This window comes from Lissotriton vulgaris, chromosome 3_1 (assembly GCF_964263255.1).
Source record: "Lissotriton vulgaris chromosome 3_1, aLisVul1.2, whole genome shotgun sequence".
NCBI lineage: Eukaryota > Metazoa > Chordata > Amphibia > Caudata > Salamandridae > Lissotriton > Lissotriton vulgaris.
In genome coordinates, this window is record NC_141689.1 from 158,342,765 (window position 1) to 158,360,986 (window position 18,222).

General features: G+C 52.1%; 1 protein-coding gene across 2 annotated transcripts in view; it reads left to right on the forward strand.

Moving 5' to 3' along the window:
- PIGO (phosphatidylinositol glycan anchor biosynthesis class O) overlaps positions 1 to 18,222 on the forward strand; it is a 159,347-nt gene that overhangs the window by 90,063 nt on the left and 51,062 nt on the right. Inside the window, exon 9 of one of the 2 annotated variants that reach the window (XR_015309267.1) lies at positions 8,308 to 8,520. Coding sequence is in view for 1 of the 2 variants with exons in the window: in XM_086960251.1 (XP_086816377.1) it covers positions 8,312 to 8,520 (209 nt within the window). In the remaining variant the exon portion in view is untranslated. The remainder of the gene's footprint in view (positions 1 to 8,307; positions 8,521 to 18,222) is intronic. The other variant, XM_086960251.1, reaches the window with a different exon arrangement.

Genomic DNA, 18,222 nt, shown 5'->3' on the forward strand with positions numbered 1-18,222 from the left:
CAGGACCTATTCACTGACCTTGTCGGAATCCCCAGGGACAAGGGTGTCTCCGATGGACGACATCAGCTCGTTCCCGGATGTTCTCCTGAGGGGGGCGGCAAAATTGGGAATCACGGTGACGGCTCCAACACCCACGACGTCCGTGATATTTGAGACGCTTCACAAGAAGCATTTGTCTCGCCTTCTACTGCCGCTAGTGCCTGGTTTGGTAGAGCCTGTGGGGGAGCTGTTCCTCACGCCAGCGGTGGCGAAGGCCGCTCCCTCCCGACTTCTGAAGAAATACAGGGCCCCGGATTCGGACCCGGCTTTTCTGCAGATAGACCCGGTTCCGGACTCTGTTATAGTGGCGGCGGCCAGGAAGTTACATTCTACCTCCCCGTCTTCAACTGTACCGCCCGATAAGGAGAGCCGATGGATCAACTCAGCTGGTAGGAAGGCTTGTGGGACTGCATCCACGGCTATGAAGGCATCCAGCGATGGGGCGTTGCTAGGGCGGTATGACCGTGCCCTGTGGGAATCCCTTCAACAGTTCACGGAACTCCTGCCACAAGACAAGAGGGAGGACTTCCAGGAGATACTCAAAGAGGGGATGCTGGTTTCAACCAGGTCATCAGCGCGGCTGCGGATGTCTCTCTTTTGGCTGCCCATGGGTATTGTCATGGGATCAACCAGCGGCGCCATGCTTGTCTCAGGCTCACATCACTCAAGCCGGAGGCTCAACAGCGGGTGTTCAATCTGCCCTTCTCGGGGGAAACCCTGTTCGGAAAGCATGCTGATGATGAGATGGCCCGCATGAAGGTGGAGGCAGAGACCCTGACGGCTGTGGGCCTGGAAAAGCCCAAAGAAAAGAAGGCCGACTGCCCGTTTCAGAGACGGTTCGGTGTCCAGGGAAGAGGAAGAGGGCAGTCTTCGGGACAGCAGCAGCAACAACAGCAGCAGTTCTGGAGACCAGAGGGGGACAGCAGTCCTCTACAGCGAACAAGGGCCCGGCTGGGTCTTGACCCTGAGCGGTTACTTCCCCTACATCCCTTACCCGCTCCGGTGGGGGGAAGCGTTCAAATTTTTCTGGCAGAGTGGAGAAAAATTACTCCTGACAAGTGGGTGCTGAATATTGTTTGCAATGGATACACGGTTCACCAGCCCGCCTCCATCAATTCCTCCGGTCAGCTCGCAGTTTCAACTGCGCGAGCTCCAGGCGGAGGCCGATATCCTGTTAAGGAAAAGGGCTATAGAAGACGTACCTCTGTCTCAAAGAGGAAGAGGTCTGTACTCCCGGTTCTTCCTGGTTTGCAAGAAGGACAAGAGCGAGTTCAGGCCCATTCTGGATTTGCGACAGGCAAACAAGTGGATTTGCAGAGAGAAGTTTTGCATGCTGTCGTTGCATCAGATTTATCCTCAGTTGCAACAGGGAGACTGGCTATGTGCAATAGACCTACAGGATGCATACTTCCATGTGCCCATTGCACACAAACACAGGAAGTTCCTGCGGTTCCAATCATTATCAGTACACAGTACTACCATTCGGGCTGAAGTCTGCGCCCAGAACATTCTCGAAGTGCATGGCAGTGGTAGCAGCACACCTAAGGAAGAACAAGGTGTTTGTCTACCGTACCTGGACGATTCGTTGATCAAGTTCTCCTCCTTCTCGGAAGCTCAGGCACACATCCGGAAGACGTGCGTTCTCTTGAACAAGCTGGGGTTGCACATCAACATGTCCAAGTCTGTCCCGACTCCGGTCCAGTGCATTCAGTACTTGGGAGCCACCATCAATACGCTGTCAGCAAGCGTGTCTCCTTCGGAGGAGCGACGATTATCACTCCTTCGGAAGGCTCAGGCTCTTATGACCACTCCATCTACAACAGTGAGGACGGTGTCTTCTCTACTGGGATCGATGGCCTCTTGTATCTTCCTAACACCACTCGCACGACTGCACATGAGAGAGACCGTTGCAGGAGTGCTTGGAGGATCAGTGGGATCAGAGGAAAGGGTCTTGGGACGACAAGATACGACTGTCTCGGCATGCTTTTCAGTCTCTGAAGTGGTGGTGTTCAGCGGAGAATCTCTTCAGAGGGGGTCCCTTCCACAAGGACATTCCCACTCAGACTATCGTGACGGATGCGTCTCTCCAAGGCTGGGGGGCGCACTCCGGAGACTTTCAGATTCAAGGAACGTGGTCCCCTACGGAGTCCACGTATTACATCAACTTCCTGGAACTCAGAGCTGTTCACTTGGCACTGAAGGCCTTTCATCCGTCCTTCCAGACCAACTCTCTGCTTGTACAGACGGACAATACGACCATGATGTATTACCTCAACAAACAGGGGGGCTCAGGCAGATCACGCACTCTGTCGCAGGAGGCGCAGGCGATCTGGCGATGGCTTCTGGCCAGAGGACTGACAATAACGGCTACCCATCTACCAGGTGTGCAGAATGTTCAGGCGGACGCACTGAGCAGACTGATTCAGGAAAACCACGAATGGGTCATAAACGACGAAGTATTAGGAGAAGTCTTCGCAAGGTGGGGGACTCCAGACATAGATCTGTTCGCCACCGCCGAAAGCAGCAAATGCCGAGACTTCGCCTCCAGGTACTACCAGCACGGGACGCTGGGGAATGCGCTATGGATCAGCTGGTCGAACAGCTTTCTGTACGCTTTTCCACCCATTCCCCTGATTCCGGCGGTGCTCATCAAGCTGTCCCAGTCCAGGGCGCGGATGATCCTAATTGCCCCGGAATGGCCCAGGCAGTGGTGGTTCAGGGACCTGCTTCACCGGTCTCTCCTTCCTCACATACGTCGTCTGCCATGCCCAGTGTCACCTTAGGGAGGACCTGGCTGCCAGACTCCAACAGTTCCGTTTCGGTCTCATCAGCTTACTCTCCAGACCTCGCAGCCAGCTCCGGGGAAGACTCCTCCGCTCCAGCGATTACCGCCTGCAGCGCTGCCAGTCGCTCTGCCTCCGTCTGGGACAGTGAAGGGCCCCCAGGCCCGAGCGTCGTCTCCGGGTACGGCGGGATCTACAAAGCCGTTGATCCATTGCCGGCCACATCCAGGGCAACCCAGCCTCGCCCCTGTCTGCCTTATACTCCTCCAGCCAGGACCAGGCCTCCTCCAGAGTGCTGTAAAAGTGTGTTTTGCCATCCAGGGCTATCCGTAGCCAAGCCGGGATCATCAGAGAGTATTGCAAGCCCTCGTCGCGTATGCCCTTTTGACCGCCAAAAAGGAGGCCCTTCCTCACTGTACCTCGAGCGTGTAATCCAGAAACAGCGTGACTTTGCTATTGTCCACGGAGTAGGGGCCAGATGTCCTGGCCCTATGAAGGAGCAGATCCCTGTCTCTGTAGTGGAGAAGACATGCCACCACCGGTCGAGGCGGGCGTCCCGGGTCCGGCGGGCGCGCCAGCACCCTATGAGCCCTTTCCAGCATGTAGAACTGCGACAGGCCTTCCGGCGCGACCACCTCCTGGAACCAGCGCTCCAGATATGCCACCATGTCAGTCCCCTCAATCCGTTCTGGCAAGCCCACCACTATGACGTCATTCCTCCTATTGCGGCCTTCCGCATCATCCGCTCTCTTTTTCAAGGTCTGCAATCGGGCCATAACATCTACCACCTGGGCGTCCAACTTATGCTGTGCAGGCCCCACGTTCTTCAGTGTGAGTTCCGTTTGTCGCACCCTGTCCGACAGTTTAGCATGGTCAGCCCTCAGGAGCCCTAGGCCCGTCGCCACCTGTGCGATGTCTTGTTGGAGGGCCGTTCTAGTGTCCGTTATAGCCTGTAGAATCTGGTCCACCTGGCGCTGCGGGAGCAGTCCAGGAGGGTCGGTGTCCGGGTCCGCGGTCCCCGCTCTCCATCCGGTTCCGCGCCGTCCGAGGGGGTCCCCCCTGCCTTCCCCAGGGTTTCCCCATGCTCAAGGGCCGCTGGCCCGGGCCAGTCCAGGATGTGATCTCCCTCCTCAGGCCCCGGGATAGTCCGTTGCACACACCCCTACGGGGGTAAGGGAGGGTAAGGGAGTGCTAAGCACCATCGCCATGCACTTAGCTCCTGCGGCAGCGATTCCCCAAAATCAGGCAGGGACTGGCTCGTCAGGGCCACCACAGCAACTTTAAGCCACCCGGGTATACCAACGGCTGTAGGAACACCAACGGCCCGGTTATGGGCAATCCTCTTTGCTCCTGTTCTGCGCCACTGAGCCACGCACAAAAGCCCCTCGCCGAAGCCACTCACCGCGTAGCAAGTGGCAATCCGCCCGTGATGCAAGTCTGTCAAGGTGGGGAAGGAGAGCTTGTCCTCAGCGCAGGGTCTCCTGTCGTCGAGGGGGGGGGCGCTCCGCAATAGTCTTCCTACCTCCGTGGCTCCCCTATGCCGGGGGTCAGTTTGGGGGGCCACAGCTGTCCCCTGGTCAGGATAATCATCGTGCTAGCGCGGAGCTGCAGGCTCACGCTTCCTCCGCCATCGGCTCTCAAGCCACGCCCCATGGGTGGGATCTCATGTGCCGCCGGCAGACTGGCCGCGCTCCATGGTACTATAACTGTTCTGTCCTTAAAATCCTTCCCTGTCGTTGCCCGCCTTCTCGTTCAGATCTTGCACTGCTCCCACTTCCTCGTCTGGGACTGTCCGCGAGGGCCATCGCCACCGTCGCGACTCTCGGCCGTGGCTTCTTTTCGCTGGTCTCCATCCCTCCAGCCAGTCCTGCGCCTCACTTGGTGTTTCGAAGAACTATGTCTTTCCTTCTGCCTGGACTCTCAACTTAGCCGGATACAGCATTGCTTATTTAAGTTATCTGTTACGGAGCTCTCGCTTGACCTCCGTAAAATTGCTTCGCTGGGCAGTAACAGCGGCTGTATAGTCCGGGTAAAGGGTCACCACACTGTAGTCTATTCGAAGTGGTTGGCCGATCCTAGCCGCCTGCAGGATCGCATCTCTGTCCAGAAAATTAAATAGTCTTGCTAGGATGGGCCGTGGGGGGCTCCCGGCCTGGGCCGCCCACCCGGGACTCTGTGTGCCCTTTCAACCGAGAAAAATTTTGAGAGTCCACGAGGGCATAGTTGCATTTGTACCAACTCTTCCACAAATAGGTCTAAGACCGGCCCCTTGACACTTTCCGGAACACCAACTAAGCGGACATGTTGCGCCGAGAGCGCCCTTCCTGATCGTTGAGCTTCTCAGTCAGTTGTTTCTGCGCCAATTCCAGCTGTCGCACCTGCCACTGCAGGGTTGCGGTGTCCGCTGATAGGGTCTTCGTTGTGGTTTTCACCTCTGCCACCCTTGAGCTTATCTTTGAGAAATCTGCCCATAGTAGTGTAACATCACTAGAGATGGTACCTATAGAGGTCTGCATTTGTGGCAGGCTGGTGATTACATCCTGGAGGGTCACCTCTTTAGGCAGTTCCGGTTGCTGACTATTTACGGTGCTTGATGTCGCTGTGGTTCCAGCCTGGGATCCTTTGCGACGGCATATTTCTCAATGCGATTGCTTTGTACCGATTTGGGGCCTCTTGTACTGATGGCGCTGTATCTATGGAGTGGGCACCTATCATGTGCGCAGCGGCACTGCAAGAGCGATTATCTCTGCAGGGAGCTTTAGGCCAATGCTCACGGGTCAAGAGCCGCCTGTATGGACCACCTTGTCTAAGTGCCAGGAACAGTAAATGCGTTCCGGCCCAGTCACTGCGCCTCACTCTATCACACCTTCTAGGGCGGTAGCTCCGTCGATAGGTTCCATTGGGGTCTGTTTACCGTGCATGGTCGGGAGCAGCCCCCCAGCAGCACCTCTCCTGCACTCCTCAAATCGTTTCTGCTCCCTCCACTCAAAGAGTGGTCCCCAACCGTCAGCAAGCACTCCTATCAGGCCGAGATTGTCTCCTTCAGGGATTCGGCTTCCCTCACTCTGGCATCCCCATCGTCTCTGAGCACGATTCTCACCGCTGCTTGAAGGAGCACCCTCCACGCGGGACACCGAATGCAGCGGGCCGCTGTATCTCACCGGTCTCCTTGAATGCGCCGCAGGTCCGTGCAGGATATTCAAAGGGGGAGGCCTGAAAGCAGCCCCTCCCGCCTCCCGATCGTCCGCAGTGGCTCCGCCGCCCAGACCAGGATGTGCGCCTTACAGCCGGGTCTCCGCTTAGAGTACCGGGCGATATTCACCCAGAGGTCGGCAGCGTCTGTGACTCACAGCCGCTTGCGTCACAGCTGCGTGCGGCTACGATGGCTACTGTGGCTCCCGGCTTCTCCACCAGGGCTAGGCCGCAACTCTGGCCCCTGGTCCAGTTCGGCTCCGGCAGCTTGTTTTCCGTTCAGATTGCAGCATAAGGCACCGGAGGCGTTGCGGTTTCGTTGCTGACGGACTGCGCTGTGTAGACTGCAGGATTAGTGCCAGGAGTAGTGGGACATCGGTGGTGGGCGCCGGAGCTCTCCTAAGCTGCGTCCATGTTCTTCAGTCGAAAGCCACGTCCCGAGAATTCTTGCTTTGATCGCATTATTGTAGTTTAAATTGGAGCCATGAAATGCCCACTCATGGGCCGAATAATTGTATGCTTTAATACAAAATATTACAGACGCTTGTCAGTGTATGTAAGAAACTGAATAATGTCTATACCACTGAAAATGTAACAACATACTGTTTCATAATGCATATTTGAAGATGCTAATAAAATTGTTAAAAACAAAATATGAAGAATTGAGGGAGTAGTAAGCCGCTTCAGTACTGTATACTGTTGTGGGGACTGGAATACCTATTTTGATAGCCAGAAGGATCTGTTCTTGCAGAAGGTTGTGTTAGCAAACTGTAGACAACTTATTGACATACTAAAAGTGACATGGTAATCTGTTGTTTGAGCAGAAGTTTGTGCTAATTTTTTGCACTTTCTGCATTACAACATTCTAAAACAAGATAAAAAACCATTGAAGTATCACAAAAAGTGACCAAGTACAGTATTGGTTGAACAATCAAGTCTTAAGAGTTTCTGAGCATCAGTGGCTTGGGTTAGTTGTGGAGCAGAAGAGGGAGCATGTTCCGGCATTTGGCAGTGGCACTGGAGAATGCTGTACCACTGTGTCCCTGTTCTAGCTTGGGGCACATTGAGGTGAGCTAGAATGGAAGGCTTGGTCAGGGATGTGCCAGATAACTTTGGTGGCTATAATATTAGGGGGATCAAAATACATGGCTTTATGTATAATTATCATTACTTTAAAACAAACATTGTTGCATATAGGTATAACTCCTTCATCTATAATCTGTTTAAAAAAAATAAATATATATATATATATGACTTTCTGTGGAGAAGGTATTCGTGGCATATATATATATATATATATATATATATATATATATATGTATATATATATATATATATATATATATATACTTGTTACTTTTGATTTCACTCTACTATAGGTAAGTTGGATATCGCCACCTTAATAGATAACGCTCCTACTGCTGAAATATCTTGCACTGCGACATGGAGATTGATACGTATGCTTCTGGCAAGCATTATGTTATTGACTGAGATTTTTTTTTTAATCTAATCTCCGGGTGGGACAAGCTACCCTTAGAAATCCTTTCCATTAATGGGAATTTGGCCTTATCCTGAGCCCTTCCTACCATGTGAGTGAACTAATTTGTTATAATCTAGCAGGCATCATATGGTAAGGACCCCATGACTGAGAAGGTAAGGTTTATTGTCATTGTAGATCTTTAGCATGGCAATCCTTCCAATTGACGACGACAAACCCCCAATTTGAGTTTTAAACAGTGTTTCAAACATTTACTGGTATCCTATGGAAATCATGTTAGCGTTCGTCAGCGCAGAGGATTCTCGAAATGCCACCTAGAGTTACAGGTAAGAAACATTCCCATCCATCTCCAACATGTACCATTGCGCCTTCCTGTTGATGAAGATTGAAATCTGATTCTGAATGGCCAGCATATGCCCTTTCTTTATGAACACCTACCCCTCTTTTTCTTCTACTGGATCTCGTGTCGGATTCTGATTCTGGTCTACACAAACCCATGGGAAAAGTTGCAAAATGAGAGTGTTTGATTAGTCATGGGAACATGTTATTTTTAAAGAACATAATACAATATTCTGATTCTGGTTATTATTACAGTCCTTGAGAACAAACCGACTTATAACCAAAACATTTGTGCCCTTATTTAATTGTAGCCTTGTGGAAGGAATTGCCTTTGATTGTGGAGCATTCTTGTTCTCGTTTTGTGTTGGTGGTTGTGAGCTGTATTTTTAAGTTCTGTTACATTGACCTTTGCTGTCCTCTGTCCTCATAGTAACTTTCTCCATTTGTACCCTCGAGGTAGTCGGCTGCCCTCTGCTGCTGTTCTGGCCCTTTCTAGGGGAGGCCTCCAGTTCACAGAAGCAGAGGCTGAAGAAAGGGGTCCACTCTGGGAAGGCTGAGGAAGACCAGGAGGCACCCTTGATGGAGATGAGGCTGAGGGAATCACCGGAGAAGTTCTCAGCAGCCCTTCTGCAGTTGGGCATGAAGTACCTCTTTGTCCTCGGGATGCAGGTAATGGGCATTTGATGTAACCATACATGCAGACTTTTAGCCCCCATCCTTTCTTTGTTCACATCGCTTGCATGTGAACTTGGACTCTCGAAGTTGAGGGCTTTTTCCCACCGATGTTTTAGAGCTGTGCAACTAAGGGTACTCTGGGGAAAATGGTTTTTGACTGAATACATATTCACAGTTTAGCTTGGGATATAATAGAGGTGATGTAATCTGTGCCATTATGTGACTTATAGCACAACGCATTGGTATTCAGAGATCATCTTTAATTTGTACCCTTATTAAATGAAGTCGGAGTGGGAGAGAAGATTTGTGGATAGGTCTGTTTAGACTCCAAAGCATAATACACCGGCTGTGGGAAAACAGCTGCATAACTAGATAGGGAAGGATTCTTTTCCCAGCATGCTGACCAAATTCCAGAGCAGAAATAGATCCAGTAGTCCCCTTTATTAAAAAGCCTAGAACTAATCCAAAAGCAGACCTAACTTGCACTCCTTTACAGAGCCACAATACCCTTGTTATGTCTAACTTTGGTAATGTGCGACATCCATGATACGTCTTTTGAAATCCTGTCTTGGATGATGTTAGCTTACTCCTTCCTTTATCACTTCTCATTCTTTGCATTCCAATTTTCCTTTCTCTCCCCTTCTTGGTCCCCTGCCATTTGTACATTTTTCATCATCTTGCTCTGCTACTGTGCATTGCTCCTCACCCTGATAAGTTTCGATCCCTGTCTGCTAATGCTCTGTTATCTCTGGTTCCCTCTCATGTATACTGTAATTCACAAATTTTCTTTCATCCTGTTGCTAGTTTTGAATTTTCTTTTTTTTCACTTTTAATGTCTGCTTTTGGACCTTAACATGAATGTATAAATAGTGTCAAATTGAGGCACACCACTTTTTGTAGGCAAGATTTTTCAGATTGCTAGGGTTGCTTTTAATGAACCTCAAAGCTTTCCACTGTGCAAATCTGTTACTATAAATAATTGACTCCACTTGTGTAAATAAATGAAAAAAGCCTCATACTTTAACTTTGGAAACAAAATACAATTTTCACTGTCTTACAAGGCCACCCCGTATAACTGTATTTTAGAGTTTCCCCCTGGGCTGAAGCAAATAAGAAACTGTACCACTTGGCAATTCAGATCTACTGTTTAACATGTTGTTCCGTAAATATTAGCCACAATATTAAGTTTATACCGCAAGTTTTCCAACTTGTATTGTAGGGTATTGCATTCTGGACAAAGCAACGCAGAGTGCTCTGGTAACAACAACAAAAAAACGGTGTACAATCCATATACACCTTTTAAATATTCCTATCTGCAGCGACCTTTTAAATGGTAAGCAGGCTAGGCCGTCTGAACAGTTAATCTCATACATTTTTGTTGTAGCCACGCTTTACGGTTGGAAATGTAAAATCTGAAAGTTAAATGCTATGCAGGGCCTGTGCCTCATGCCTCAAATTCCTATTTGAATCTAAAGAGGTGTCCTAGAAGGGCTTGAGCATCACAAGGACGGAATCAACAGTTCTGTTAGCTGTGTTGTTTTATGAAGTATTGAGGCCCCCACAACGCACACCAAGAGAAGTGAGTGTGAAGTACTCCTAATGTTTCAATCAATCAATCAGGACATTTGTTAAGTGTGCTACATACCCGTGAGGGTTGCAAAGGTGGGGTGGGGTGCTGCTACTGATCGAAGAGCCAGGTCTTGAGAAGGAGTCTGAAGGCCTGGACATCCTGGGTCTGCCGTAAGTTGGTGGGGAAGGTGTTCCAGGTCTTGGCGGCGAGGTGGGAGAAGGATCTGCCGCTGCCGGTTGTTCTTCGGATTCGCAGCACTGTGGCGAGGGCGAGGCCGGTGGAGCGTAGCTTGCGGGTAGGGGCGTAGAAGCTGAGTCGATTGTTGAGGTACGCTGGGCCGGCGTTGTGGAGGGCCTTGTGTGCATGGATGAGGAGTTTGAAGGTTATCCTCTTGGGGATGATCAGCTGGGTGTCGTCGGCGTAGGAGATGATGTTGAGGTCGTGCTGACGGCCGACGAAGGCAAGGGGTGCCATGTATATGTTGAACAGCGTTGGGCTGAATGAGGAGCCCTGGGGTACACCGCAGATTATCTTGGTGGCGGTGGAGCTGAACAGTGGGAGGCAGACGCTCTGTGTTCTGCCGGAGAGGAAGGATGTGGTCCAGTCCAGGGCCTTCTCTTGGATCCCTACGTCGTGTAGGTGTGTTCATAGTGTGTGGTGGCAGACTGTGTCGAAGGCGGATGACAGGTCCAGGAGTATGAGGGCTGCTGTTTTTCTGTTGTCGAGCAGGGTCCTGATGTCATCGGTAGCAGCGATGAGGGCGGTTTTGGTGCTGTTGTTGCAGCGGAAACCGGATTGGGATGGGTCTAGGATGTTGTTGTCCTCGAAGTAGCGGGTCAGTTGCTTGTTGACCATTTTCTCGGTGACCTTCGTCAGGAACAGGAGCAGGGAGATGGGACGGAAGTTCTTGAGGTCCTTGGTTTCCGTCTTGGGTTTCTTGAGTAAGGCGTTGATCTCGGCGTGCTTCCAGCTCTCTGGGAATGTTGCTATCTCTTGATGATTTTCCGGAGATGGGGTGCGATGATTGGGCTGGCTTTGTTGAAGACGTGGTGTGGGCATGGGTCAGACGGGGATCCATAGTGGACGGAGTTCATCGTTTTGATGGTGTCATCGTCGTTGACGTTGGACCATGCGATCATGCGGCAGGTGGTCGTGGCGGTGGGGGTCTCGTGGTTGGCGGGGCGGTCGTGCCTTTGAAGCTGCCGTGGATGTCTGTGATCTTACGGTGGAAGTAGGTGGCCAGTGAGTCGCACAGGTCCTACGAATGGGGGATGTCGTTGGTGTTGGAGCTGGGGTTGGAGAGGTCCTTCACGATGCTGAAGAGCTCTTTGCTGTTGTGTGCATTGTTATCCAGGCGGTCCTTGAATGCGGTCCTCTTGGCGGTTCTGATGAGTTGTATTGTGACTGCGGGTTGCGTTCTTGAGGGCCGTATAGTTGTCTGCTGATCGTTCGCGGAGCCAGATCTTTTCCAGTTTCCGGCAGGTACGCTTGGAGGCCTGGAGGTCTTCAGTGAACCAGGTGGCTTTCTTGCTTCAGTGGGGGTTGGAGGGTGTCTTGAGTGGGGCGAGGGTGTTGGCGCAGTCGTTGATCCACTGATGGAGGTTGAGGGCGGCAGTGTCGGGTCGGCTGGTGGGCTCTGGGCGGGGGTGGTGGCTAGCTGCTCTTCGGTCACTTTTCCCCAGCAGCGACGGGGCATCTGTTGGGTGCGGTGGGCTTCCTGAAGGTGAAGTGGACGCAGCAGTGGTCGGTCCAGTGGGGTTCGGTGGTGTGGTTGAAGGAGACATGGGGGCTTGCGGAGAAAATGGGGTCTAGAGTGTGACCGGCGGCGTGGGTGGCGATCAGGGTGTTGGAGTTGACGTAGTTGTTGTTCTCGAGGTGGAAGTTCAGGTCCCCGAGGAGGATGTAGTCTGTGGAGGCGAGGGCGTGGATGCTGATGAGGTCGGTGATGGAGTCACTGAAATGGTGAATGGGTCCAGGGAGTCTGTACATGAGGGTTCCTCTGAGGGAGGTGTTTGGGTCTGTGTGAATCTGGAAGTGCAGGTGTTCGGAGGTGCTGAGTGGGTCGGCGGTGCTGGTCGAGACGCTAAGGTTGTTCTTGTGGACGATGGCAATTCCACCTCCTGTTCCGTTGTTGTGGTCTCTGCGGGCGATCTTGTATCCTTCCGGGATGGCTATTGCGATGTCTGGTGCTAAGTGGGGGGTCAGCCAGGTCTCCGTCAGGAAGGCGACGCCTGGGGCAGTTGAGTTGAGGAGGTCCCAGATTTTGACTGCGTGTTTGCGGGCAGAGTGGGTGTTGAGGAGGATGCACCTCACGTGGTTGGGTTCGTTGGTTGGTGGTTTTGCGGGTCGGATACTGGTGAAGGGCCCTTGGGTGCGCTTCTGGGTGGCCCGGTAGCATGTTTGTTGTCGCCCGGGGTTGAGGGCGTGGAGGGGGCTGGCGTCGTAGTGTAGACTGGTATCGTGGTGTCTTCGAGGTCCAAGGGGGTTCTGGCGCTGGGCGCGGTCCAGGCGCAGACGGGCTTGCCTTAGGCGTGCCTTCAGCGCGGCCACCATATAAAAGGATGTGGGAGGGAGGAGCAGCTGGGAGGTGGGAGCGGGGCGGCGAATGTGAGAAGGGGGGGGGCCGCAGGGAGGCAGCGGTGTGAATGGACGGGACGGAGAGAGACGGAAGGAAAAAGGGGGCAGGGGCACTACACAACGCAGGGCAACAGAACCGGTAACAGGGAAAAAATAAAAGTGGCACAGTACAGTTTTAGACTAAACAACAGAACAGGAACAAAACAGCACAGTACAGGTTTACCAGTGATGGAGGGTGAAGTGGGGGGGGTGGGGTGTAGCTGCGAACTCACGAGGCGGCAGTAGCTGGCTCAAAGGCGGGAACACACAGGCGGAGATGTGCGGTGTTGGGGGCGGCCTGACCTGCAAGCAGGGTCATATATCCGTTAGGCCTCCGTTTTTAGCATTTCTAAGTGCTGCACATAAAAAAAGGTTGCTGTTGCCCATGGTACTCCATGAAACCGCCCCCCAAGAAAGAAAGACTGGGTTGTCTTCGCTGATATTCGAATGTATAGACTGAAAGGCTCACACTGGTTTTGACAGTGGATGCATACCTCAAAGCACATCTTGCAGGCCCCTTTAGTCAAAGTGTGTACATACTGGCTTGGCAACTTTGCACGGGACCCAGCCTACATATTGAAAGTTATAGGTGACGCGTATGATCCTATAAGCACTTGTGAGAGCAGGAATTTGGCAATAGTGATTGGACCTACTGCCGACTGCCACAGTAGAATATTGATGGAATTTAACCCCTTCGCTGCGGCGGCTATTCCGCCGCAGCGCTAAGGGGGAGGCGGACCGCGCGGCGCTCCCGTGCTCATGACGGAACCGCTCCTTCACGAGCCTCGGGTGAGCTGTGCTTGTGACGGAACGGTTCCGTCACAGCCCCGCCCGCTCTTTAGAACGCCCAGCGCAGGCGCGGAATTCGCGCCGCTAGCGGGCCGTGATGGAACCGTTCCGGCACAAGCACAGCCCACCCGAGGCTCGTGACGGAACGGTTCCGTCACGAGCATGGGAGGGGTTAAAGTAACAAGAAAATATCTAGTCCTCTATAGACTGCAGATTTGGAGGTACAATTTCCAGGCCCATCCCTTGATCCGTGGTATCAAACGCCACACAGATGTAAGCAAGCCACAAAACTATTCTACCGCTGTCCTGTGCCCTGGGGGTCTTTCATTCTGTTGAAGTGAATGCCTTTATACTAAGTGCTGTGAGAACCTTGAATGATTTTATACCTGTACACCATTAATTACAGAATGGACATTTGGTAGTAACCACTATTAAAATGATAATTATATGGTTTAGGAAGATATTAAGGTTGTTGACTTTCAAACACTTTCTACATACATGTGTTATCCTCAAATGGTGTTACATTAGGTGCTTAATTGTTACATAGTAGTTTTTCTTCAACTTTATCATCCTTATGAAGTGTTATTCATAGTGCAGCCTGCACAGCAGTCATGAATGGTACCAGCCATCAGATCATGATGCACTAAACATCCTGCTGCGCGCCACGCCAAAGCCTCTATCAGTGAGTCCAGATTAAAGATGACTGCAAATCTGAGTCCAGGGTGCACGCCACTGGTACATCTTTGTTCCTGGCTGAAGGGCCCTGCCTTGTCCTTTAGGTTTCAAAAAGGAATTAAAAACACTGTTCAAGCTGGCATTCCATTTACAAATAGATTTCATTGTCCACCTTTCCGCAACCCCCCTTCACAAGGAGAGGGCACCACTATTAAGATTCAAACCCTGCATGCCCACACCCTGCCAAGGACTGGTGCTGGCCATTCCGAAGTGACAAGCCTGGGCCCGTCTGCTCATCTGGAGGTCTACTGCTGGAGTCACATTCCCGTAAGCTCTAAAAACTCTCCTCTTCTGTTAATTTCCCCTCATCTGACAGCTGAAGCGCCGGGACACCCCGTTGGGGTAGCTGCGCGCTATAGAAAATACACTAATAATAATAATAATAATAAGCTGAGCTATAAAGTGGCCTCCCGTGATATATTGGCAATTAAGGGATTTATAACAGAAAGCAACATAGACAATTAGGACTCTACAGAGTTCAGAGTTTATAATAATTTTTGGGTGATTTTCTCCCTCCTAGAGCTTACCATACTCGCCTCCATTAGTGGCTGTAGCCATAATGTTTCCCATTTGTGTGCTACACGTCAGTATATAAATGTCTACACTGTGAGAAGTTGGCCTGATATTCAGTGTTCACTATTCTAGTGATCACTATGTATCAGTCCAAACAACCCTTATGGTGATTGGTTGTAAGTCAACCGATAGACCAGCTATCCTAGTAGCATGGACAAGAGCAGTCTTCGGGCTAAACTCTAGAGGGCGTGTTAAGCCAGCTGTTATACCATCACATATACCCCTTGAACACCAAGTGAAAGGACACCACACAAGTGTTATGAAAATAAACAATGTATGTATTTAGATCACAACAGCCCTGTACTCTTTATGAGGACATGGTACTAAGCACACAACAAAACTCTTACGAAAATACTTTAAGTTGCACAATTTACACAAATGCCCGAGGGGCACGGAAAACCATATACTATGGAAGTGGAATGCGAAATTACTAGCAGGTAAGTACTGTACTAATAGGCTTTGGAATTGCTAGGACTACGTTACTGAACCTTCAGATTACTAGTAGGAGGCCTAGGGGACTCGGGTGCAGAGTGTGCACTCTCACGCGGGATGCGGGACAAAGTCTATGGAGGCTAGTTAAAGCAAAGTTAGTGTTCTCGGGCGAACCTGATAAGGTAGGCTGAAAACGAAAGTGGATCTGGACCCTTGGATAGTGAGGCTATGCTGGGGCCCCGAAATGCCGAAGTTACCTAGCCCAGGGGCTGCGGCTGCATAGGGTTCAAGTGTCGTCGGAAACCCTTGTTGACGAACCAGGAGCCTGAAAGAAGGAGTTGCTGGCAGGCGACCAGTGAAGATTGTTCGATGGATCCAAGCCTGGATCGAAGATGGAAGACACCTGTAAGCAGAGGGGACCAAGTCCTGAATCACTAGCCAGTGATCAGATGGGCACCAGGATGGCACCGGATGGAGTCACCTCGACCAGGTGAGTGGGCGACGCTGGGCTCTGCAGTCTCACGGACCAGGAGGCGTTGTCGGCGACCAGGATGGAGGTGCGAGCTGTCCCACGATGGTTGATGCTGTCGACGTCGCTGGACCCAGGATTGAGGCAACAAGTCTTGGCAAATTCAAGCCCACGCGGTGGACCTAAAATGGCGTCTGGAGTGGACCAGGAGGGTCCGGGGTGCTCCTCTTTTGGAAGGGAGCAAGGGCCAGTCTGGAGCAACCAGACTAGCAGTGGTAATGTCGTCGGTCGTCGTCGGGAAGGCCACAAGCCAGCGGGCTAGTAGCCAGACAACGCGGTGAGCAGCCAAAAAGCAGAAGGGCCCCACGCAGATCTCGTGGATGCTGGGGGGCTGGTCTTCGGTGCTGGAGCTGCTCAGGGTCGGGGCTTCTCGGACCCCAAAGCACTCACCAGAGGATCCCTCGGCGGTCGTGCTAGATAGAAGTCGTGCAGTTCTGATGAGTGCCGGTCCCTCGAGGTCTCGTCGCACCTACGGTTCTCAGCTTAGCTGTAGAGGTAGGTAGAGGTCAGAGGTGCCAGGGAAGCCGGGTCTCGTCGAGCTGGTCAGTCGGATTATGGAAGAAGGACGTGCAGCAAACCGCAGAGTTCTTAGATGGTGCCTGCGGATGCAGGGTGACTACTCCTTAGCCACAAGGGAGAAATCTTGATAAGAAGTCGAGAGTTCCTTTCGTAGAAAGTAGTTTCTTGATTCAAAGATGATCTAATTTGGAAGGGTCCCCGCTCCTGCCTTTATCCTAAAGAAAGGGGTGGGTACGCGACTAGGTCCTGCCCTAGGGGTGGGACCAGGAAGGGGGGTGGTTACACCCCTCTCCCATGCTGGACTTTCCCCAGCTCAGGGGCTGGTGTGCCCCTGGAACTGGTTCTAGCCGGCAGATGCGTAGTGAGCACCGGGGTGCCACTTGCAGTCACCTTCCTGTAAAGCCCTGCCTACCCAGGATACACAAAACCCTGTCTGGGATGGTGCTAGCACCGCCCCTGACAGGAAATCCTTTGTCCAAGCTCCCCTCGCTGGAAGGACTCCCAGCAGCAGGGGGTCAGACTTGTGTCTGTGGTGGCAGCATCCATTTTGTGATGCTGAGGCTTGAGTTAACTTTAACCGGGGTTCACAGTTACATACATGGAACAGCTATTAGGACTTGGTTCCGCAAGCTGCAAACGGGCTCAGCTCATGCCAGAGCACCATCTCACACGATTCCAAGCACTCTGCCTTCAGGATTGTCAAGGCCTGCCATAGGAGTGACTGATAGGAATCTGTGTGTCCATTTTTAGGTCTCATAGCGAAAACACAGCGCGTCAGCGCTGTGTCTCGCTAGAGATCTATTGTTGCCGACTGTGCTTCCCAGGAGACAGTGCCGGCCGCGCGCATCGCCTTGGAGGCGAGTTGAAACTGGAGCGCGCGCTGTGGCCAGGCGCGTCTCCTGGGAAGCTCAAGCACCACACACGCATGCGCATACACACAGACACACACACAAGCGTCCATGCACTCACGCACATACATACATACAGAGACACCCCCCCCTCACACATACACACACGCGCGCACACACACACACAAGTGCACCGAGGCCCCGCCTCCCCCGACGTCACCGTCGCACACATACATACACACACGAGCATACACACACACACGTGCACCAAGTTCCCCCAGCCTTTTGGAACTTACCTGGCCAATGTCGGGGACTCTGCTCTCAGCACGCGGCGCCCAACCTCCTGCTGGCGCGGCCCCGGGGCTCTACACCGCTCACAGGAGCCCCGGGCCGCGAGACGCATCGACTCCGCCTGCCTCCTCTTCCGGTCTGGACGTGGCCCCGCCCCGTCACAGGCGACCGTGCCTGACTTCCGGGGCGGTCTTCTCAACTCTTCCAGAAGTCGTATCTAAAAACTCGCTCAAACCATTGCCCTTAAAAGAAGCGGTGAAACGTCCAGTGCTGTGCGGTTCAATGCAGCCTCCCCGTGACACCGTGTGATCCTCGCACTCACCGTGTGTTGCGGTGTTTCATCTGAATATAGATAGCAACAGAGGTTGCGCAGTTTTCATCTGAATATAGATAGCAGAGACCGAGGTTGCGCAGTTTTCCTTGTGCCACGTCCTCTGTTTGCCTCAATGTTTCTGATGCTCGGAAAGTGGCCACAGTGTAGAGGCGGCTACACTTCAATGTGTGTGCAGAGCTCTCAGACATTCTCAAGAATCAGAGACACGAGTGGGTGCACAAGCCATTACTAAACATACTTTGAGAGAGAGAAGGAAATTACACAAGCCCTGTCCACACCCAGACCTGATAGTCTAGGAAGAGGGGTGGGGTGACCGCATTAATAGACACCTTCTTACACATAGAACTGATTATAGGTGGACCCTGCGCCTGCAGCTCCCTGGTAACGTCTGCTGTAGTGGTGCACACGCAGCGCTGCGAGGTCTTCAGACCTGGCCTCTCGGCTCCCAGAGAAGGAAGGC